At 37.3% G+C, this 25,148-nt stretch overlaps 1 protein-coding gene across 2 annotated transcripts in view; it reads left to right on the top strand.

Annotated features, from left to right (window-relative positions):
- Positions 1-25,148, top strand: part of NAV3 (neuron navigator 3) — a 271,050-nt gene that overhangs the window by 114,736 nt on the left and 131,166 nt on the right. For both annotated transcript variants that reach the window (XM_059815937.1, XM_059815938.1), the window contains exons 6-8: positions 13,238-13,306; positions 15,962-16,101; positions 23,170-24,205. In XM_059815937.1, coding sequence (XP_059671920.1) covers positions 13,238-13,306; positions 15,962-16,101; positions 23,170-24,205 — 1,245 coding nt within the window. The remainder of the gene's footprint in view (positions 1-13,237; positions 13,307-15,961; positions 16,102-23,169; positions 24,206-25,148) is intronic.

Consider the following 25,148-nt stretch of genomic DNA (forward strand, 5'->3'; position numbering starts at 1 on the left):
GCTTACTGGCCATGATAAAAGAATCGGTTTAAAACACAAATATCTGTTTAAATGGAAAGAGTATTAGCAACATATACTTTATTGGGGAAGTTAAAAAAACAGCCATGCATGTGTAGGACTATGTAAAGTGTAGCTCTTAATGAAGGGGTTTATATATTGCTTTGTTGGGTTTAACATTTGTTTGATTTATTATTTGCTTGTTTAAAATTTTTTGCATACTTACTGAAGAATTGTATATCTAGAATGTGATATATCAATGATGTAGGTTGGATTAAAAGTATCAGACTGTGATAATGGAATTTTGGTTCTTGAGTCCATTCACATCTAACGTACCCTTTCTTGTTTGTAATAAACATATTTCTTCTTCAGTTGAGAAAACTTTTCACACTTCAGCCTAATAGAAATCTTTGTCTTGTAACTAGGAATGTAGTGAAAATATGTTTATAGGAAAATGTTGCTGATGGCATTTTAGTTATCTCGTTTGATACAAAAATTAAGATACACTTGCGTTTGCCTTGGGCATTATAATGTGAAATGCATTTTTTTTTCTCTGCTAATGAAAATTAATTTCTTTGAATGCTTTCTCTATGAAGTCTAATATTAACATGTAATCTAGGGAATTACGGTGTAATCCTAGAAGAATCTGACCACTCTCAACATTTTCTGAAGCTGAATTTCTGCTTTCTGAAGGTTATTTAGTACTGCATAAGAGGCAATAACATCTTGTTATTTAGAAATTAAATGTTTTTCCTATCATAAGGAAAACATTTTGAATGTAGGTCTACAAGTGTTCACTGCTTTAATTAGTAGAATTAAGGGCTTAGCCAGCTTTATGTAAATACCTTTGGTTACTGTTTTTTGTTTACAATTTAATAAAAGAACAGAAACATTTCCTGCTTTTCTCATTTAGCCATGGTGATTTTTTAATAAAAAAGTAGTTACCGTGCTCCTTTATACATCGTCACTATTGCAAGGAAATCTGTCCAAAAAAGCTTGGAGCAAAGCAGTTGTTTACTATTTGGAAGACAGCGATTGCACACTAGTCCTTTGTCTGCTCAGGAATGGTAGGCAGAGAGAGGATGAAGTATTTATAAAGCTTTCTTTTCATTATAATTCCCCAAGATCTCATGGTCCTTCAGTGCCTTTTTCTCCTGTTCTACTTTACTATGTTTAAATATACTGCAGTAGGAGGAAAGGCAATCATTTCACGCCCAGAATCCCAGCATTCATGCCTTCATAAAGTGACATCTAAGGCTGGTTTAACAAAATTTCTACTTGCATCGGTGTGTTTTAAACCTTCTACTTTAACTCCAGGAGTTTAAAATCATTTCATTCTTTGATTAAATTTCTATTCATAGCCTTGTTTCAGCTGCAGAATGTTTCTATGTAACAAATTTTTACACCGAGGTTGATACCATCTTTCTTATTTCCTATCTGTAAACTGAAAGCAAGAATTTTTGTTTGCTTTCACATGTACAGAAGTTCAATGTTCGTCACCATAAACTTGTGTATTGCCTGAGGAATATGGTTTTCTCTAACCATATGTTTTTCAGTAAAGCCTTTAAGGATAAAGAAAGGCCCTTACTTCTAAAAGCTTTCTTCTGTATGAAAGATTTCTATCATCTGCTACAAATAGGTCTAATATTCTGAGCTGCTAGCAAAACCAGGAGCTCCAGGACTTCAAAATGAACAGAAATATGGATTTTTTTAATACTAATTGGCTTTTTAATTTGTCACTGTTTTGAATTAATACTAGGAAATTAGCCTAAAATAGTATGTCCCTTTCTAAGAAAAATGACTACCTTTGAAAAACAGGTTTTCCACAAATAGATGGGCATATAAAAATATACATTGATATGAACTCTCTGTGGTGGACTTAGCAACCCTTCTTTTCACAGCAGTCATTTAATTTAAATTAATTTTTTTTCCCCATCAAAATAAATATTTTGGAAAAGAATTCAAAATTATTTCCCAAATAGCTTTTTTGTTTTAAGCTGTTAATGAGTTAATAAAAGCTTCTGTTTAGAAAGAAGCCAAAATATGAAATTAAAAAAGAAAAGGTGCCTTTGATGGGATTCATCTTGCCTCTTGCCTGCCTTTTGCTATCTGAAATGTAGACAGGTAGCTTACATGACTCCCAAGGCTGATTTCTACAACATGATTGCTTTCATGGCAACTGTGTCTCAGCATTAATTACAGAAGGAACCAACGTGACTGACTGATTTACAGGGCAGGAGTTCATGATTTAGAAGGTCCTAAGGAACTCATATGGCTGCTTCATGGGACATTTGAGACCTTTAGGTGTTTTTGGCAAAAGTAGTTTCTTATAGATACTTAAACCTTCCTCTTTCATTGTATGAAGAGTATTGAAAAGTGATAAAAGCTAAGGTGTGCAATAATGCCACATTCTTCACTTTTTCCATGTGAAATTATTAACCTAATAGGTAATCTAACTACTAGCAATAAAAGAGTAATTCTACTTTTTTTTTAAAGTAATGGCGATAAAACAAGCTATTTCATCCTTTCGTAGAGGATGTTAATCTTTAAGGCAATTTATTATTACACCTTTATTGTGCAGCTATGCCTCACTTTCTTTACTAGCCTGTGGAAGTTCTGAATATGCTTTTAAAAATTCTTAATACTTTCTGTTTTCTAACATTTTATACTGTGAAACAGGTTGACATGTAGAAACCTTAAGGCAGCAAATTACTCATGGTGTATATGTTGGAAAAATTATTTGGCAAATGCACATAACAGATTATTTTCCATTAATTTGGTCTGTAGTCCTTTATTACCTAGAAATAGTTCTTTCAGTTTTTTGAGAGGAACAAGAAAAATTATCTTATTATTACGGCAGAAACCATATAATGAATATAATAGCAAACACCTGAATGGCACATTCATCTTTATTCAGTAACGGCAAAAGTCTTCAAACCTAATTTGAGTAACTTTTCAAATGTATTGTGAAAATTATCTTCTGATACCTATGGGTATTTTATTTTACTTTAAGACTCATGTATTTCTACTGTGTTAGACACCTGAGAAATAAAGCTGTCTTTTTGAGGCACTGTAGGCATTTAAATACGTTCGATATGTATATGTTTGTATGTGTGCAGCCATGTAAGCAAAACCAAAACATACACAGAAAAAGGTGGATGCTTTTTATAGACTTCATACTTTTTTAAAATGTTCAGTAGGCAATCACATTTCATGTTGTAATTTAAGTCTTTGAAACTATGTCTTAATATTTGCAGTTACTTTAGGTTAGATTATTGCACCAGAGAAGTTATCTTCTTTGTTGCTTCCATCTAAGGTATGGTAAGCATATTGCTTAATTTGAACTTGATTTCCTAGGAGGTAGAAAGCCATTGTGTGTGCTTTATTGAACAAGTATGAAAAGGTGATGTTCTCCATTGTTTCAGAGAGAAATACAGGTTATACATGGGAGAGGGAAGTACCTCTGAGAAGTCACACGGAAGATGGTCAGGATACAGAAGTGGTAGCACCCAGGCCCTGCTGAAGACAAATGAAGTTTTGTCTTTGTATGTACAGGGTTAGCGTCTCACTCTCCTAATTTAAGAGAGTGGTTCTGATGACGATGATGATGACAATGATGGTACTCTCATCCTGATTTCCAGGTTATCATGTCCGGGTCCCCCTGTGATCATTATTGGGTATGAGCCCCTTCCACATGCCACTGAAGCCAGCTTACTTTAGTATCAGCCTCAATGAGAGAGTGTTTGGGCCCTTTGTCAACAAAAGCTGAAACAGGCAGAAAAAAATGATATTAGGACTCTAGAGCATTCACAGTCAGGTTGTTTTGATATGGTAAACAAACCCCAGGGGAAGGTGATAATCGGAATATAATGAGACTGACAAGATTAGGTTTGTGCAGAAATGGGGAATTCAGGTGAATAATCCAGGAAGCTACTTGTCCTTGCATGACCAGGTAATCAGTGTCTCCTACAGGAGACAACACAGGTCAGAAATGAAATTAAACTCATTTCTGGAGGAACCTCTCTCCCCTTAGTGTAAAGTTTGCATAGGAGGATAATGAATTTTCTACAGCAGGCTCCTAACAAAGTTATCTCAAGTTGGTCAGTGTGGCAACGTTCCTAATCCTATGTAATCTGTAACCAAGCTCAGAATTGTGAAAATTGTGCACTCAGAAGGGGAGCAAGATTCTGTACGTGAAAGAGTATTGTTGGCCTATCTAATCTTAGGGCCAACAGTAACATTTAAAATTAAATGTAAAAAGAATGAAGGAAGTCAATTTATGGTAAGTGAAATTTCATTGGCAGAATATGCTTTATTTATGGAAGATTATAATTTTGTACCACTAAGTGTAAAAACTCTTAAAATGATTTAGACGAGCAGTGGAAAAATCTGCAGTAAATAATAAATGGTAACCTAAAGGAGAGAATGGTTTTAGATGTGATTTCTGATTTCTTTTTATCCTAAAATTTCCTATATTCTTGTATGACTAACTGTGGGAATTGAATACTTCAAAATCTGAGGTAGGCATTTCACTCTTTAATTATGACTTTGTTGCTGCTTTGGGATTTAGTTAAAAAATACAGTGCTGGTGGCCTTACTTATATCTGTCAGTACAGATAGATGACAACAATGGTTACATTATATTTTTATGCTTCTCTTTGCTAGTGGATTCCATTATCAAAGCAATATATCTAAACTTTCTGCAGTGATGATCTTTCAACCACCCAGATACTAAGAGAAACCACATGTGGATGAAAGAAGTTCTGTCTCATTTATGGATTAGGCAGTAACTGGTTTCAGTAAGCTGTCAGCAAAATTCTCCAAGACGGACAAACTATTTTATCACGTACAGGAATGATGAGCACAGCTTGAGGTCCAGATGGATTTTGTTAAATTTGTTATATTAAAAGAGCACCCTGGTTTTCCTAGGCATATAAACAAAGTTAGGTAGCTGATTTCTACAGGCAGTTGCATATATAACCACTGCAAGGAACCGGGTTTCATGTTGCCTCCTGCCCAGAAGTAGTAGGGAAAAAATGAAGCATATTGAACACACAGCTTGTGCTGTGTGAAATACAGTAATGCAAATGTAGTGGTTATGATTATGAATTTAAATAGATCCATGCCAGAATACTGGCAATCCGTATACCAGTCTTGGTTACACTGCTCTCAATTTAGAAAAAGGCCTTTGTTTCAGTGTTCTCGAGGCTTAGAAATATAACCTTAACAGTCTGCACTAAGTGCATTGCACTGACGTAGGCTAAAAAATGAAACGTTACATAGCCGTGTGTCTTCCTTGGTTAATGGAAAGGAAAGCGATGAACCAAGTGTCTTCACTGTCTTTAGCTCTTGCTATTGCTAGTCACTTGGTTCTAATGAATGGAAACAGGCAGGTAGTTCCTGCTTTTCCCACTAAAGAATCATTATTTAATGGCTGCAAAGATGAAAAATTAGGAAAATGTTTATTTCTTCTTTCTGTTCTGTTTTCTAGTAAGGGTCTAAGCAAATAAACTGCTAATAGCCTAATCTGATGTCTTTTTATGCATCTGGGAGATAATGCAGAATGAATTGCTTAATGTGATTGCACCAGGATCTGCAGCAGCTGACCTACAAATGGTCCCTAGGGATTTAATTTTACTTTAACTGAGCTATCTTTCTATCTTAAAAATCAGCTTTGCCCCCATTTTGTTTTACTCCTCAAAGACACAATCACATTTCCCAATGAAAGGAACTTCAGGAAGGAAGTTCTTTCATCTTCATTGTCCTGAAGTCCAAGTAGCTAAAGTATATACTATCTCTGCATACCAATTAAATCAGTTAACTGTGTACCTAAGCAAATAGATGATATTTAATAATGATGAGTTGCATAAATTAGAGAAGAGATTTGTTCCTGTGATAAGCACTATATAGGTCATCAGGAAAAGTGGTTCTTCTTGCACATGACTTTTGTTTACCTCACACAACTATGAACTTAATTTACGCATTTGATATAACTGTCATTACATGCTGGGAATTACTGCAGTTTCAGGAGTTTTCTAGGCTACAGCTATGATATATTGACAAAGCAACATGTAAAAAATACACCTTCATAACCGCCTACATATTAATAATACTGCCAAAGTTTCACTAGCAATTATTTTGATTTTTTTTTTCCTAAAATTCACCTTAATGGCTGTATTTTGAAACAGCATGAAAAGAATGCATCAGCACTATGTGAAGTTCCATAATACATACTTCTGTTTTATTTGAGAAACTTAGAAATTACCATACCCAAACGGGTTACTTTTTGATGATGTCAAATGACTAACTTTTCTAATAACCTTCACACAGAAAAGGCAGAAAAATGCAATAGCAAGAAAGTATTTTTCACACACTTATTGTCTGTAGCCCATCCTCTCTAAGATAAGAAGATATCTAACAATATTTCTTAAGCTTAAAAAAAAGGAAAAAAAAGAGGGGTTTCAGTTTCTAAAACAAATGGTCTTTTCTATAGATATAACACCTACTAGATAGAAAGTATAGCAATGTAAATTATAAAGCATTTTATAGTCTCTCAATAGATTTTACGATTTTTTTAAACTTTTCATCTCCTGTTTAAAAATTTCTCTACCAACCTCTCAGAAACTGCTTGTATCTTTCACGTTCTTACATAATTTTATGGGCTGGATCCTGAAAATCTTGTACTTTACTGGTTGGTACCTCCCCTTGTGTGTTATTTAGTATGTTCTACAGTTCTTCCTCTCTGCAAAGTACCTGAGGTTTGTCTGAACATTTTCTTTAGGAACCTGTGACACTGATTTCTCCTGTTTATAAATTACCTCTGCCATCTGCTCAGGAATGATATTTCGTTCTCTGCCTCTTGTTCTGTTTGCATTTCAAAATGCGACTCATCCTTTCTCATTGTCTGTTCTTACAGTTTTCAAAAGAGTGTTTTAATTCTGTTTAGTGACAATTTTCATCCTGTGCATTTCAGATATTCTCATTGTCTTGCACTTGTCTCCTTTGCCACTCATTGCTTTTTATATCTTATTTTTGGTGAACTTCGGCCATAATTTTCACTGTTGCTAATCCAGATCATGTAGAATTTAATGGGGAGTGTTCCATTCATCCTTGTAGCATTTTAACCCAACTTTTTATATATCTCCTTTCAAGGAACAGAAGCTTTCTAATGGAGTTATTTTCCCTTAAGACATTCTTTGTTGCTCTACCCTCACACTCCATACAGTTTCATTAATTCTTCTCATTCTCTGAAAGCGAGTTCTGCTGAAATTGTGTCCAAGCATTTTTTCCTTTCCCAGGTCTTCCACCTATTTAATTCTGATGTCTTGCAAACATTTGAGGTTGCCTATAAATTTGTGTATATGGCAAACATAAATAAATGTAAAGTTCAATGGCAGCCATAGTGAACTATTGCAGTCTTCATTCTTTCTTTTGTCCTATGATTAATTTTCTTACCTGTTCTGAAGCAAAACATTGTTTCTTTATTCCTTGATAGATCCCTTGATAGCAATGTATGACTCAGTCTTCTCCTCCCATTCTTGTGTTCAGTTATGTCATGGTTTTATGTTTGTACTGCTACTTTCTTTGCTACTGTCAGTCCTTTTTATCAACTTTAATCTCTTAATATTTTCATAGACTGTGCAACAAATGTGATATTCTAGGTACTGTTGTTTTGCAGATGTCAGTTAATGAAATAACAGTACACTTTGTAGCTGCTATCGAGAAGATGACTTCCTCTCTTCATTGACCGAAATAAAAATTACAAATCCATACACTTCCAAAGAAGCACGGGCAGTGCTATTTATAACAATTAGTGCCCATGGGAAATGGATTAAAACAGAATTGAAAAACTGAGCTTTTGTTATATTTAAAATTCATCACACTTACAAGAGATAAATTAGACAGCTTAGGAAAATCACATATATGTATTTGCGTTTTGATCTGCTTTTTTGAAAATGCTTATGGGAACGCAGCTAAAAAGATGGTAGAAGGTTTTGTAATTTCTTTGTATTGGATAGCTCTTTACTATTTTACAGTCAGTGGGGAGACCCAGCTAAATGCCCACAATGTACTTTAATACCTTAAATAAGAACAGCCTTAACTATGTGTTAATTGGTTAACAGATGCAGGTTTATAGCAATTCCAACTATACTTTAGGATGTGTTGATGAATGTGGATTTTCTGGAAACCTATGAAAGGGTTCAAAAGACAATGAGTGTAGATAGGAAAAAGTTACAGTCTCAGGCTTTCTGGCATGCCCTTTTTCATTCCTGCTAGGAGAAAACTTTGTTACAGTCTTATTCTATCAAACTGTGAAAGAGAATAGTGGCATAATTTACTGTGCAGATCATCTGACATAATTTTGTTCCAGTGCAAGATCATAAATGGTATGGAGATAAGTTCATAAAAGGGTATGATTTGTCCCTAAGGGTCTAGTCCTAGTTCTGGCAGCACGCTGTTATCCATTTGGCTGATCTGTTCAGAAAAAATAGTGTTTTTTAAAAGATTGCATTATTTTAGGTGAGCTACAGGTCAAGTTAAACACAGTAGCTAAGTAGCGCATTTATTACTTTGTTGAGATCCTCTTTGTTTCTTTAATGTTGTGATTCGTATATTCTTTCATTAAATTCCACAAAATACCTATACTGCAAACACTGGTGCCAGGGTGGGAAAGGTACAGTCACTGTGACGGACGATTAATTCTTTTTACAAGTCATCATGTTCTGCAAGAGTATAAATGTTGATGCAAAACTGGGTTATCTGCATTTTGGTTTATGAGCTGTGAACAACAGGAAAACATTGAAAACAATTTTACTTGTACCTCCAAGCCTGAATCAGTTGGAGACAGACTTCTTGTATAAGATGCCAGAAGTTCAAAGAGCGGAAAGGAGAAATGTCCACCTAATATAGAGCAGATGACATGGTATGAGCTAGAACTGCCTGAGCCATAGACATTTCCTCTTGTGAATGAAAAAATAAATGTGTGTTTCTATGTTAGAGATATACATATATATAAAAATACATCTATAAAATACAAAATATAGATATATCTATAAAATACAAATACGTATATAACATTTATGTATAAATTAAAACATTTTTAAAATATGTATATGTAGATAGAGAGACACATATACGTAGATATAAGCATATATTAATTCAGCAAGACTGGGCTAAAAAGGCAAAAGAAATGTCTGAAAAATATTGTTCATGGGAAAAAATCAGGTCTTTTGGTTTCCTCCTCAGTCTTCCTCGGCTGTCAATTTGAAGAATCGGGGAACTTTTAGCTGCCCAGACTGTTTGCTATAGTGAGGAGCCTGGAAAATTTTGTTTCCTGCGGCATCTCTCCAGACAGGCTTGGCATTTGGAGTCTAGTGAACCTTATAATATTATCTCTCATACTTTTTGCCACGCAGACTGATGAGAAGTATAAAGCTAAGGAGTTTGTTAAATAAATAAATAAATAAATAGATAGAAATTGTGTACAGCACAATCAAGATGTTCTGGGGAAATTTTTCCATTTAACATTCATTACTTTTAATCTAGTTTCTTTATCAGGGAATCATTCTAATAGAAAAGTCTCGAATAGTTCAGGAGTACAATCACCCTAGTGATAGAAATGCACTTTATAAGATCAACAGCCTACTAAAATTCAAGTATGCCAGTAAGGTAGAAAGACTTTGATTACATACTATAAACCCCTTTGCCTTTTGTCTAGTTTTAACAGAACACACAGCTGGCATTTTAGAACCACCATGTGACTCTTAACATTATAGGAAAATGACAGTGTGATGTAACACGATCCTTTTGATCTTTCGAAAGACTGTTAATAAAAAGAAGACAATATTCGGGGTAACACTGCCTGGGTTACTTTTTGAAGAAGGAGGTTAAAATATTTTCAGCTTGATTCATACCCCACATCCTGGTTTATAGGAGCTCCATTGTTCAGCTTTACATGGTATACCGACTTTCAAGGGGCTGCTTCTTTCCTGATATACCGTGCTATTTGTGTAGCAGCAAGACAGACTTTCTGGCAGTGTAGGCCGGTGTTGAGCAGTCACTTGCCTTCCCTCTTCACCTTCTTTGTTCTTATTTGCCCATTTCAGTTGAATATTTCACTTCACTTTCAGTGGAAGGGCGTTTAAGAACCTTTACTATTGTAGCTTATATTGACTTTCTAGGTTCCCCTACACTTCTTAGGATTATTTCTTAACCCTTTTATCCTGCCTGCAACTGCATGCCCTCAATCAATTCGCTGCCTTAGTGGAACACGGTGCATAGCTCCCCAAAGTGACTGACTGTGCTGCAAGGCCAGGTGGTGCAGCACAGAGTCCTGGTTCCTGCAACCAGCGTGGCGACTGCTGGGGCTCCTCTGGGGAGTCGAAGCTGTGTGACCATGTCAGGGAAGACTACTGGTGGGAGTATTATGGCAGTTGAAAGGGTCTTGGGAGCAGACAGCTGAGAACTAGAGGCTTTGAAAATCCCTGTTTCCAACCCTCTGACAAATAAATCCTTCCTTGTCCTAAATACTGTAGTGTTAAACTTTCACTGTGCTGCTTTAATGCAGGCACATATTTATTAAAGCTTTGAGTGAATCTATAAGCATAAAAAATGACTGGTTAAAGCAAAACAGGTTTATTTTCCTGACTGCCAGATGTTACCCACAGACAATTATTTGGTAGGATGGAGGGCAGCAGGTAAATATTTGTTTATACATTTAGAAGAGTGGGTAGACTTTAGACGTGTTGCAGTTCACATCTGTAATAGTGGGGCCAGCAGTTGGGAAACAGGCATCTGTGCAAAGCTTTAATGGGTCCAGCACATCCAGTGCTAATTGAGAAGGAAAACCCAAAGTCATTAGCAATTTGATGCACCTGGTTTATGAGCTGTTAAAGTTCTCTTTTTCAGTTTTATTTGTCAAATTACTTTGGAAAATAAATTTACACAGTCACAGTGGAAATGATGCTTTACTGACACTAACACATCCATCAAAGCCTTTCAAGCCTGCCTGAAAAGTTTGAAAGCAGTCTATAAGCTGATGTTTCATCAATTTGCTAGTGGATGAAGTCCCAAGTACCAGGCATGGAAGGAAAGCACTCTAGCAAGCATTTCCAGATAGGTGCTTCCTGTATTTATTGTTATTAAAAAGAAAAAGGGAAAAAAGTGCCATCTGTTTGTGGGCTAGCTTATCAATAACTTGGCAACATCACTGAGATTGAGTTATTTGATCTTTCTAGCTGCTTTGGAATTGTGTTGTTTGAGGTAGAAAAGCTACGATATGCTATGGCAAGGCATCCTATTCACTCTATTTTTCCAGCTCACTGTCCGTGTTGATTGTACTGTGTATCATTTTACCTTTTACAACATAAATGCACTAAGGTTTTGTTTGACATACCATTTTTCTCACAAACTTCTTAGCTTAGTCAATGCAGATAACGAGCTAACCATTTCTAGATTCCTTCATTTTAAATATGTTGAAAAAAGCCACAAGGGAAGATCAAAGGATGGGCTATTATGCCAGGCACAAATGTAGCAACTTCAGCAAAACATCCTATGTCACATTTGCATCATAAGTCCAGACATTATTAAGAAAGATAGCTGTAAGTGAAATATAATTCAATATACTAATGACTAGATAGATAAAAATATCTAAACTGCAATTATTATGATACTGTTATAATTTATTACAATTCCTACAGAATTTATGGTCATACAGGAGAGCACTTTGTCAGCATTACTGTGAAGATATGTATCAGGGAATTGAATGCTGCTTTTATATATTGTATGATTCCTTTTTGCCCTCTTAAGACTGAAGTATTCTCCTTTTTTATATTCATCATGTGCACATGTGCCATTTGTAATTGGCAGGCACAGCGGCAATGCTGAACCCTTTACTGGGGTTAATAATCATTAACGTAACAATAATCATGCATCCCGCACAAGTCTCACATTGTCCCTTGGTTTGTGCCTTCCCCTTGCCCCTCCTCAGGACTGCTGTGCCAGTATGGGAAGACCTTTCTCCCTTGAGGGCTTCTCCCATCTTCTCTATACTCAGGCTACCTGCTTCAGTAGACTAGCAGAAATTGCTTGACACTTTTCTGGTAGACTCAATACCACCAGGTGTTTCTTATAAGTGCTGCCAGTCTATAAAGCCAGGACTAGAGCACTATGGTTTCTGCTGCTACTCAGAAGAATCTTGCTGGAAGATGCAGAACTGTAAGAGACAAAAGCAATCTGCGACTCTCAGAGTTTCTGCTTGCTCGGTTCTCTGTCACTTCCTTAATAATGCAAGGAATTTGATGTTGTAATTGCACCTGGCTTAGGCACCTACCTATATCCTTCGGCTGTGTGGATCCCAAAGGATGCACCTGTTCATAGTAACTGAAATTATCTGGCAGGAGGACTTACCTTGGCCGTACTTTTGGCATATCCCCTATGCAAATGCCTGAAAAAACAGAGGTATAAATTTGCTGTTTAGTGATGACACGCTGTTGGGTGTCAAAAGGAATATACAGTTCTTAGCCCTGTAGCACAGCATATCTTCTCTTGCAGAAACACTACTCGGATGCCTTAATAGACAAAGATGCATTTTCCAATGGAATGTAACAGTGTGTGAAAGCGCATGTCAGGGCTTTCCTAATGAAGCCTCTGATTCATTGCCTGGGTAATGCATCGCATACATGACCTGTGCTGCTGCAACAGTAACAAAAATTATGATGGGATGCTTCTTCCATATAGCTCTACTGCCAGGAGGGTCACCTTTCTTTAGCAGGGATTTTTCTGAGTCCATGTTGGATCTGACATAGCAAATTTGTTCCTAACTGTCAGACTGTGAAGCCAGTCAGGTTGCTGGAGAAACTAGTCGCTTTATATTTGTGCTTAGTACTTTTTGTGGATGAAAAGAAAAAAAAAAGGCACAAAGTTTTGAGATGCCCTCTGTGTGAATTGAGCTAGACTTCAGTAATTCAGTCACTGGAAATGTGCCTACATTGTCTATTCCCAAGATAATTTCTAGCAAATGAGACAAGTTATGACAATATCCATTATTTCATAATCTGTGCCTTGCATCTCTCATAAAAATCTGCATGTTTGCATTATTTCATATTTTTGCCAGTTAATTTGTGTTTTCTATCCATGTTCAATTTGCATTCATTAACTCATAATTTGCTGGTAACTGTGTTCTTTCTATACATGTTCAAAGAAATTCTTTAATTCAATTTTTCTGTTTCTTCTCATACAGTCTCACAGCCAGATATGCAACTCAGTCTAATCACAGTGGAATTGCAACCAGTCAAAAAAAGACTTCTAGGTCAGTTAAATATCTCTAATTTATTGCTTGTTAGTAATACTCAAGCAAGTATATGCCCATTGATATTTTATCCTTTGGACATAAGCAGACATTAAACAATGTGTATTTATGTTATGCGTGCAAGCTTTGCAACAATGAGCTTTGCCATGGGAAACCCTTGTATGGACTGGAAGGAGCTGATTTGTACTGTATATTAGTAATATTTCTGGTTGTTATGTTTCCTGCATCTTTGTATCCTGCATGTGAAATATTGGATGTGAAGGATTAGTTGGTGATTTTAGTGCTCTCTACTCTCTGGCTCAAATCCTTAATTTAGTCATGAGTGAAAAGTTTGGGAGTCCATCCCAGTTCCTACTAGCTGTTTTGCATGTATCACAAACCCACCTGAGAAGTTGACTTCACAGAGCCAAGTTCATGCAGAAGCAAAATAGAGCAGGAAAAAAGAACCACTTCCAAGACTTCTGCTCCGTCAAGAGGAGTCTGCACACAGTCCCCACTAATGAGATGCTTTGTTTTGGCAGTGAATTTGACAGAGCTGTGTGTAGGAGTTGACCTGTTTCAGATTTCATCAGTACTTTTGCTTTGTCACTTCCATGAGCACTAAAATCTACAAGCCAGATTGCAGAAGAAAGAAACTGAGGTCTAAAGCTTAATCTTGTTTCTAGCTTTTTTTTGTGGGGGATAATTAATGTGTTCATTAATTATACCTTAGCTGTACAGTTCATTGGTGAGAACAATGAACTCTAAATTGCATCATCTACAATAAAGATTGCATTTTGCAGTATAGCGCACTAACATAATTTTAGTTGCTGGTGATAGCTTGGAATGAGCTATACCATGGTCCAGTTGCTTTGCACCTGCATTTATAGGTCTTCAGTTTTCCTTATTGCTGATGCTCCTGTCTTGTCCACATTCAACATGTCGGGGTTAACAGTCTTATTGTCTAATACTTTAAATCTGTGGCAGTGTTTCCGAAGCCTGTTCAGAGGTATGTGACTTGTCCCTTATTTGTTATTCTCCTCTTTGCATTTCCTTAGCTGCTTAACATGATTCTGCAAGAGCAGTTTAAAACCTGAATTCAATTAAAAAAGACAGCAAATGAGGTAAACTGGAAAGTGTGTAGAACAAATGACCTCATGTATAATGTGCTTACTGTGGCAAGTTCTTGAATTCTGGCATGCAGAATATGTGCAGAACTATTTTATATTGTAACAGAACAGAGGAGTTTCCAGTGTTGTACATGCCTTCTCATTGCTTTTTTCATTACCTTTGACAAACGATCTCAGGGCTCTTACTGCCTGTCAAATTAGGGTAATGAGAAGGAGCAAATGGATTTTTAAGTTTGTTTTAGTGCATTCTTCAGGGAACAGAAGATCACTCAAATTCATGGGTCACGGTAAAGGTTAGCATGCGTACAGCTGCAGAGCAGAGACAGTCTGCTCTGGGCTCGGCACGGAGACTAGCAGAGCAGGCTGGCAGCCAGAATGAGCCATAAAAATAACTAATGGATTAGCTCTCTGAGGCTTAAATTGGTAAAGGAAGAGAACATGGAGCTGTTTACATATGTTTGCTAATCAAAATAAGAGGATTTGAACATATCTGTTATACCAAAAATTTTGGACGAAATCTGATGTTTTGTTATTTTTGTAATGTGATTTTTTTCTCCCTTCTGATGCTGCTCTTTCATAATCTAGTGAAACTAACAGAATTCGATAACTCTGGTATAATTTATATTGCCACTATTAAAATCATCATATCACCCCAATAAGTGAGAAACAGAAGAGAGATCATCTTCTCCTATGGCAAAAACCTCTTGCTGATTCGAGCATTTCATTTTGTCCATCAGATTAGAAAACTGAAAAGGAGTGGGGGTGCCCACAAAGGTGCTGCAGAATGTTTGAAGTAAGCAGGTATTAAAGAGTCTTACATCAGAGAACAGATTCAGACAGAAAAAAGATGCAGGCTTACACACACCGGGGACAACAGTCTACATTTTTTTCCTTAGCATAGCCACACAGTAAGGTTCAGATGGTGGCAGCAAATACTAACAAATGAACTGTATAGTCTACATTATATACTTCTATCTAAAAGGTACACATGCATCTGTAGCATCTAGCTAAAATACGTATTTTCAATATTTTTCATTAAAAATAATAAAGTGGAAGTGCTTTAGCCAGTAGGCCACTGAAAAATAACAAAAGATAACTAAAAAGCCAGTTTTTATGCTAAAACACAGCTGTGAAATTTACTAGAGTAAGAGATACAAAATATTTCTCAACTATGTATTGTTGTGCTTTCTAACCAATTTTTGTAACATTTCCTCTTCAAAAGTGACATATTTAAATAAAAGTTGATATTGCACTTTAATGGTTTGTTAGGATGAATCTGTTTTAGCAATGTTAATGGCAAATGCAAAGCATCTTCTTACATGTCTTGTGACTCTAGAAAGCATCTTTTTCCCTTTTGTGTGCGTAAGGATAAGCTTTTATTTTCATTTGTGGAGTCTAACTAATTTGAGTCCTCCTGTTCATTGTTGCTTACCTGAAATCACTGTTTTCAGTTGTTGGTTTTAAATTCTAGTCTGATATTTGCATACTGCCTCTTCTATATGTTGCATTACATAAAATGAACTGATTTCTGATTATACTATTCCAGGCTTCCAGGACCCTCAAGGGTGCCAGCTGCAGGCAGCAGTACCAAAGTCCAGGGAGCTTCTAATTTAAATCGGAGAAGCCAGAGCTTTAACAGCATTGACAAAAACAAGCCTCCACAATATGCAAACGGAAATGAAAAAGGTAAGTGATTAGAAGTTACTAAACTTATTTTACATAACATGCAAGAGAAAAAAAAAGTCACCAAAAGAACCCATCCACAAGGGTCAAAGAAGTGAATGGAATGTAATATTTAGACTTGGTAAGGAAGACCTATGGAGATAGGGCTCGGAATTAGGACTTGTGGTTGAGTTGGGATTAAAGTTCAGAACTGAAGACTTTCAAAATGTTGTAATTATATTTTACCCCTTGTTGATGGAAATATCACTGGGTCATTTCTCTGAAGTGAAAACGAATCCATATTGGATGCCTATAATCCTGGTCCATATTCAAGTCTACTCATACCCAAAGGACGACTGCCATGATTTTCAGGAGACTTTGCATCTTAGCCGCTAATGGAGAAGAATCAGAATATTGTATTTGCACCAGAATACTGCATGCATCTATTCCTTCAGAACCTTACCTAGTGTATATATAAGAACCTTACTTAGTGTATATATAAGTCTGACTAGAGGACTGGAAATTAAGCAAAATGTAATGAAATTTTGCAGGGATTTGAATTCAGTGTTCATGTTCTAGTGCCTCCTTTCCGTTATGGACACAAACTAATGGTCCTTCTGTTTCTCTCACCCTGACACTGTTTTCCTGGAAAATGTGCCTCTTCAGGCTTTATCTCATAAAGAATCATGTAAAAATTCAGATTTCTGTGTTTTGTAACTAATCCAGCCCCTTCCCCCCTTCTTTCTCCCTTTGTGTAATGAAAAGCATTTTATTCATATCTCTGGGTTAGAATACAGTTGAAAATGATACAATATACATAGTACCCGTTTGCATCCTTGGGGTCTGTGGGAGGAAGAAGTATGCAGTGAATGTTCTTCATCCAAGCAGCAGGCAGCTATCCAGATTTTTTTTACAAAATTCTGATGAACACACTTTGCCCCTAGCTCTATCTGAAGATATAAAACCATCCTTTCAATAGTTATTTCTTTATTTTTACTATCAGGGTTGAATGTTTTAGATAGTTCTATAGTGGAATTTATTTTATCAAGGACTTGTTTATGGCAAGACATCCAGGCTAAAACTAGAAAGAGATCAGAGTGAAAACTGAGCAGACACTGTGTAGTTCACAAATACAATAGTGAAGTTATGAAGTAGGAGATATGGCTGCTTGAGTGAAGGTATGTACAGCAGTTTAGGTTTTAGAATTGCTTTATAATGTTGACATAAGTTTGCTACTGGAATATGTGAAAGTGAAATGATTCAAGGTGAGACATCCTTCTAGATATTATTATTCTTAGCTTATTACTTGGAAACCGTCTTTTGACTGCTAAGGTTTGCATTGCACTGCACATTTATGTGGCTTTTTTGCATGATGGATTTCTTTACTTTCCCATTTCTTTACAGCAGAGAATGAGAACCTTGATGAGATTTTTAGTGAAGTCACCACTTGCAAGAGGATAAGGGGTGGCTTTGTTTGTACATAATCATTCAATTCATTTTACAGGATATAGAAAATTTAATGTTGCGTAACTACAGAGTACTATATTTGAGATATTTCTGTCTGCTCTTTTTTGTTTCTTTCAAAACAGCAGAACGGATGGAAGAACGTTGATTTTACATGAGAATATAAACTGAATATAAGTTTGTTTTAGCGTATAAAGCAGAAGTTAATTAGAGAAAATGACTGCTGTGAGTGCAAGGATAGTGAAGTGATATTTTTTATAACACCCTAAAAGAACAAATGGGAATCTGTATTTGAATTCACCATGCTACTTCTTTGCCTAAAGACAAAAACAACTGAACCATGCTATATTTTAAATTTGATTATTATAGTGGCTTATTTTTTAATATTGCAATGAAATTTCCAAGTAGTATTTCAATTTTTTTTTAATGTGTTGGAGGATGTTGTATGACCTGAGTTTTTTTGAAGAATTTGTTTAGAAACAAACTTCAACCCTCATGATAGTAATAGTAAAAATAACAAACACCTCTTTAAAAAAAAAAGTGTCACTATATGTCGAAAAACTGATTTTTCCTTACAGTGTGGCACACATAAGAAACCTTATATTTCAAATTTTGCTGCTGATGCTGATGCTTGGAGCAAGATAACTTTAACAGCTTCCACTGAATGGACATACAGTCCATACACTCTAATTTCTGAGACATAGATCATATAGTAAATAGCTTGTAATTCTGCATGAGTGCTGCATAAACTGAAGTGGAAAAAGAGATGACTTGTGCTAGGTAAATAGTCATTAGAGGTTGGGACCTCCAGACCTCTTCAAGGGCAGACCACTTTTGGTACATTTTTGTTTGCTGTACACCTTCCTGTATGTGCTATAAGGAGACCTCAGAAAAGATATACAGCATAAGGGTTTTTTTTTAATCCAGTTATATGTAATACTTGAAAACCATTTTTGCATGACATAGTTTCCAACTCAGTCACAGTGGGGAATGCATATGTAGTCACAGGGTTAAAGGCGACCTCAAGGTGATCCAAAATAAGATGTGATATGGGCCTTTTATTTAGTATTTCATTATTTAGTATATCATTAATGTTATTTCCTTTGAATGTTGCTTAGGGAGTAGTTCACACAGTAAGAAACCTAGCTCCCCTGAGCGAATGCAGGTTTGCTCTTTATTGAGTACAGCCCAGTTTTCACCGACAGACCCAACCCATTGCTGTGACACAGGTAATGGTGTGTAGCTGTGGTTAAGTCAGGAATACAGAATGCACCAAAACAATAAACATGCCATTAGCTGAAACTCGTCTGTGGAGCTGATCTTTTTTTATTTTTTTTTTTCCCCTGGATTTTGCAGCTTATGGATGGGTTTCAAAGAACACATCTGTTTCCCAGGTCACGTCACATCTATCTGCTTCTGACTTAATAAAATAAAGAAAAAAATAAAATTATGAAAATGAAACTACTTGAATAAAGTAATTATTCACATTGCTAATAAGGTGGACACCCAGGGCATTTTGAGTCCAGCAAAGAAATAATGTTTTAATTCAAGTCAAATTTTAAAAACAAATTTACAATACACTTTAGAGCTTAGAAACACTGTATCTGAACACAGATAGGGTCTCTATGCCATGGAGTTTAATTGCCTACTTTTCAATATAATTTAATAATATAAAATGGTGTTTGTGTATTGTCCAAACTTGGTTTCAACACTATTTGATTATTTTGCCCATACCAACTCTGTCCTGGAACTCCATTGTTGTTCATCTATGGCCAGTATGTACATCTATAGCTAATTTGTTCATGTTTCTTCTGGTGCCGGTATTTTGCCAGTTGTCCCTGGTGGTGTTCTCCTGCTGTGCTGATAAGGGGTAGCAACTTTCTCATGGACATCTGGAAAGGGACAGTTGAACAAGCTGAATTCTTTTAATCTCACCAGTTAGACCTCTCAATCCTCCAAACATCCTTATAGCAATCCCTTGCATATCTTCCATTTCTATCAACCTTTTTTATTGTGAGTGACTAAAATTGGATATTCTAATCTGGGCACCTGCTTGCTACAGAATATTTAGCTTATCAATACCTAACTATGCTGCAATGAGGGAGCTGTTGTCACAAAGGTTCTGTCTTCTCCAACAGCACAGAACACAGCAAATATCACAGACAAGAAGAGAGAGGAGGTTGATTATATATTGGGCCCAAGTTTAAACCCTCATGTGTCCTTTATTTGTGCAACAGCCTGTGAAAAGTGGATTTGAAAATGTCCCTTTGCTTGTCATGGTCTTGCTGGGTTCTGGCAGAAATTTGACTTTTTGCACTGAACACCTGGGGGTGTTGCTGCTCTGCTTTCCCAGGGCAGGTTGGGCTGAGCTCTGAAGCACTGAGCTCTCAAGCAGAATGCAAAATTGTTTTAACCGCAAGCTGGTTATGCCTTTCAGCAATAAGGGGATTAGGCCCTGAACAGAAGACTGTCTTCTTGTAAAAATTAGTTTACAGAAATATGAAGTCCTTGTCATAAGTTGGGTTCGCTCTGTATCAAAATCACCACAAGGTGGGGACAGATTTCATGTAATGAACAGCTGAAGCTAAGTCCAATTGAACGCGCAGAAAGCAACGAATCATATGCAGCTTCAAGTAATGCCTTTGGGCTGGGGGGGAAATAAATCTTTCTATTCCACATCTTTAAACATACAGACAGGCTCTCGATATTTCTTGAGAGCATGCAGTCCACATTCCTTGTGGAAACATTAAGGATACACTTTAAATTGAAGATTAAAGGCAAGCTAAAGTTTGCTGTGATTTTTTGGTACTGTTTATGGTTTGTGACACAGGGATCAAATAAGTACCAGTGGTTCCAGGAACCTGTGTTTTTTTGCTATCTATATGTAGCAGAACAAGCTGTTGATGAAACAGTAAATACTCTTCTTTTTACAATTTTTCCCCCCAATGAGTTTAATATTATATAGCAGGAAATATGGCAAGGCATACATTCTTCTTTTTAATCAGAACACTTTTTTTTTTTTTTTGTAGTAAAACTAATAGCCTGAAGCCATACAAATGTAACAGAATTAATACAACAGAGTCTAGTGGCATCCCGCTGTTCACAGATTGTTAAATGTATTCTGCATTAGTTTTGCATATTCTTATGGTGAATTGTTCTTCTGCAAAACTATTGGGATACCTAAAGACCCCAATTCTCCTGTGTAATTATGGCAAGCTTAGTGCAAGGCAAGATGTGTGCAAGAAGGTCCTTGTGCACACCCAGTCCTGGGCTATCAGCCACAGGGCTGATCCCTGGTATAAATTAAGGAAGCCTGAAGGCTGCAGTAATTTCCAACAGCTGTTGTTGGCCCCAGGCTCTCTTCCAGGATCTGAGGCTCACCAGAAAATAGCAGGGGCCCAGCCACAATTCCTGCCTTGGTTGCAAGGGAGGGATCAGCTCTGCAGCTGCCCACCAAAGCTGCTCCATGTGCATGGTGCTACCTGGAGCCTGGGGAATAAGCCATAACCTCACCTGTCCCAAAAAATGCTCTGAGGCAACCCTTACCAGTTCACATTTTCTTGCCTAGTCACTGGATGCAGCAGAGCTGCTTGAAGCCTTCTGTGAAGGTGGACTAATCTCACTTAGCGTTGTGGGATTTGCATATCAGGCTGAGGAGCACACAAAAAACTCTGGGCAGATGGAATTATACAGAATCTGTTGAAGGTGGATGTGATTGGCCTGCTGCGGTCCACTTGTTAATAAAGTCAAGCAAGTAAAAGCTGTTACATTTCTGTCATGTTACTTTTGTTCAGAATTTATTTTTAATTATTTTTAAACTAGAACTTCTTAATGCTATTTAGAGAAGTAAATTTTGCTATGTTTGCATTCTCTTTGTTAAAGAATCACAGAATCACTAAGGTTGGAAAAGACCCGTAAGATCATCAAGTCCAACCATCAACCAACACCACCATGCCCATTAAACTGTGTCCCACAATGCCATGTCCATACATTCCTTGAACACCTCCAGTGGACACACCAGCCTGCTCCAGTGTTTCACCACTCTCTCAGTAAAGAAATTTTTCCTAATATCCAGCCTGAACCTCCCCTGGCACAACTTGAGGCCATTTCCTCTTGTCCTGTCGCTAGTCACTTGGGAGAAGAGACCAACACCCACCTCTCTGCAACCCCCTTTGAAAAAACAGCTCCCCTTTCAGGGTGCTCAAAATCCTCCCTTTCCTACGTGTATTAGTGGCCTTCAGACTTCCAGGTGGGTAGTCTAATCCATGCTAGGGCCTTAAGGCTGAGACTGCAAAAATGAAAATGACACATAAATTCAAACTCTGTTTTAAAGGGACAAATACCTTCAGTGTCCTCATCTACTGTATTATTCAGATAGGGGGCCGAGGCATGACTTTGGTTTCATGTGTGTATGCAACACGTCAAGCACTCTTTTTGCCATTCCATGAACTATACTTGCACTGCATGTTTCATAGGCTTTCTTGTAGTACTGAATTTGATATACTATAAGTAGGCTTACTCCTAATTCACTGACAGTCCCGAGACTGAATGGCAAGACAAGATAGATACACTGAGAGAAGGTATGTCATCTGCTGAAATAGCTATCTACCACATATTTGATTGCCATTACCACTTCATTTCTCTGGTGCTCCAGAGTAATAGTGCTAGATTCTCAGCTGTGTCTTGGAAGTCTGACCTGCATACAGAAGAGCTTAACCCTTTCATGCATTGGTCTGTTTTGCTTAATAAGGCTAGATGACTTTTTTGAAAATCATGGTTGTCAATTAGCATAGTTTGAGTATTGCCAAAGGAGTCTTGTTCTCATTCATTCTGAAGATTCGCTGAAGTTCCTGAACGATGTGAATGCAGTGAAGGTACCAGAGCCACATAAACGAGCCTTCTGTACCTACCTGAGCTTCACGCCCAAAACAACTATTGTTGCTGCACTCATGGAGATGATATATCACTGTAGCTTTCAAGTACTGACACTGGTGAAATTGTTGATGTATTTTTTTCCCACCTATGAAAATGAACTAGGATAAGTTCCTGAAGCCAGCTACTGAAGTTTGTTAACTGTACTTAAAACAAAAAAAAGTATAGTGACCTGCCATTTTTTGCTTTTACGAATATTGATTGTATCCACTTAATTTCAGTATTACTCAGTCCTCCTCCTCCCGCCCAAACCCTCAGCTTTCTAGCACATATTTTGCTTTCACTAAACATCAAAACCATCTTTCTCTGGTTTTGTTTTTCTTCCAATATTTTAACATTCTTTTTTCTTCCATGTCTCAGTGTTTTATTATTAACAAGTGATTGGAAGAATTTCTTTATGACTTATTAAAGATAAAATCTTTAAATTGGAAGGCTTAATTTTCATAATGAAATGGTTACAAGGAAGGTGTTTCCAAGGCTGTCTTCAGCTCATAAGAAGTATTGCACAACACTGTGATGGTGGGGGAGAAAAAAGGCATTTTCAATAAGCACCCTCATGTTCCATGCACATGTAAATGATGTTTATTATAAATCACATGTAACTCTGTTTTAAATGCCAGAGGAGTACGGTATCACCTTCAAGCAGGAGATCGGAGAATAACTGTACCATTATGGTTCTTTCTGTTTTTCAAGCAGATTCACCAAAAGGCCCTCACCCATCTGCAGGCATGAATGGAAATGTGCAGCATCCCACCAGCACCGGGCAGCAGCAGGTCTCTGCCATACCCTCTCCAAGTGCCAGCAAGCCTTGGCGCAGCAAATCCATGAATGTCAAACACAGCGCGACCTCTACCATGCTGTCCGTGAAGCAGCCTAGTCCCGCAACCTCCCCTACTCCATCTTCAGACAGGCTCAAGCCACCCCCTTCTGAAGGCGTGAAGCCCCCTTCATCTGGGCAAAAATCTATGCTGGAAAAATTCAAGCTGGTTAATACTAGGACTGCTCTGAGACCTCCTTTGTCACTGAGCTCAGGACCCAGTGACAGTGGGAGAGAGGATGATACCTTTTCAGAGTGTGGTGAAATGGATGTCTTAAGCGGTGGGGTGAACAGCGGCGGCTCCACAAGTAGCAGTCCTAAAGTATCACCGAAGTTAACCCCTCCGAAAGCTGGAAGCAAAAATCTCAGCAATAAAAAGTCTTTGCTACAGCCAAAGGACAAAGAGGAAAAGAACAGGGACAAAAACAAAGTTTGCACTGAGAAAACAGTCAAGGAAGAGAAGGACCAGGTCACTGAAACATCTACAAAGAAGAGCTCAAAAATTGCAAGCTTAATCCCAAAGGGAAGCAAGACGACAGCAGCCAAGAAGGAAAGTTTGATACCGTCTTCTAGCGGAATCCCGAAACCTGGATCGAAGGTGCCAACAGCAAAGCAGAGTGCTTCATCTGCATGCACGGGAAGTAAGGAGGTTGAAAAACTGAGGACTACAAAAGGAAACCAGTCCCAATCAACACCAAAATCTCAACTCAGCGAGAAGGCTTCTCCTTCCTCTGCTCTTGCTTCTTCTGAAGGGAAAGAACCAAGCACAGCTCTTACCCCGGGGTCCTCTGCGTCTCTGTCGGCCTCGATGGCTGCAAGCAGTGGCCAAGGCACGGGAAATGGTGTCGTCCAGCTTCCTCAGCAACAGCAATATAGCCACCCCAACACTGCCACAGTAGCTCCTTTCATTTATAGGTAAGCTCACAGAGGGAAATTGGGTTTGTGTTACCATTTAGGAAAGAGAGCTAAAATGGATAGAGCAATGGTGGACCACACTGTTATGTTTCTCATCTCCCAGTTCCTGTCAGAGCATCATGCACATGTTTTACTAACGTTATTTTTTAATTAATGTTACTGTACAAATAATTTCTTCCAAGAACTCTGAGTCTCTACCTTGTACAAAAGCAATCCACTGCAAATATTTGCCATTTAAAATTCAGGATGTTTTGATTAGAAATACTAATCACATGATACATTCCCTGTGTTGCTTTTGAAAGGTCACAGCTGAGTCAGGTTTCTACTATGAATATTCTTGTTTGCAATTTAAGAAGCTCAACATTTATTTGTTGATGTTCAATAACATTTGCTTAAAATACACTGTTCTCTTAAAAAATCCTAAAATAAACTGCTCATGTTTTCAGAGTATGTAACAGCACTCATAGGATATTAGAGCAAGAACCATACACAACATTTTGGGCAGAGAGAAAAGGTTGCTGTTTGCAGGTCCTTTTCATGTTTAGTTTTAGACGTGAACTAGGTATAAATTAACTTCATGGAGGCAGTTAATTTTTACAGGTGATACAAACTCTTCTGATGGCCAAGGCTCTGGCATAGAGGAATGAACAGTTACATGTATCAATCTTTGTCTGAATTTATTTTGCTATATGACAGAGCAGCTGAAGAGAAGCTGGGAGATTTCATTTTTGTACAGCTCAGAAGACAGAGTAAGTGTAGAAAGACTGGCAGGCTGGTCTGAGTAATGATTTCAGATGTCAGCTGTTGGGGAGCTTTAGCTTCAGTTGAGGTTAAATTTAACATCTGATAAAATGACAAATACATTGTTAAGCAAAATATACTGGCAGTTTTTGTTAGTGAGTCGTACTGTAGATAATCTTGGCTAAAGATTAAAGAGGTGCTG

This window comes from Gavia stellata, chromosome 4 (genome assembly GCF_030936135.1).
Source record: "Gavia stellata isolate bGavSte3 chromosome 4, bGavSte3.hap2, whole genome shotgun sequence".
Taxonomy (NCBI): domain Eukaryota; kingdom Metazoa; phylum Chordata; class Aves; order Gaviiformes; family Gaviidae; genus Gavia; species Gavia stellata.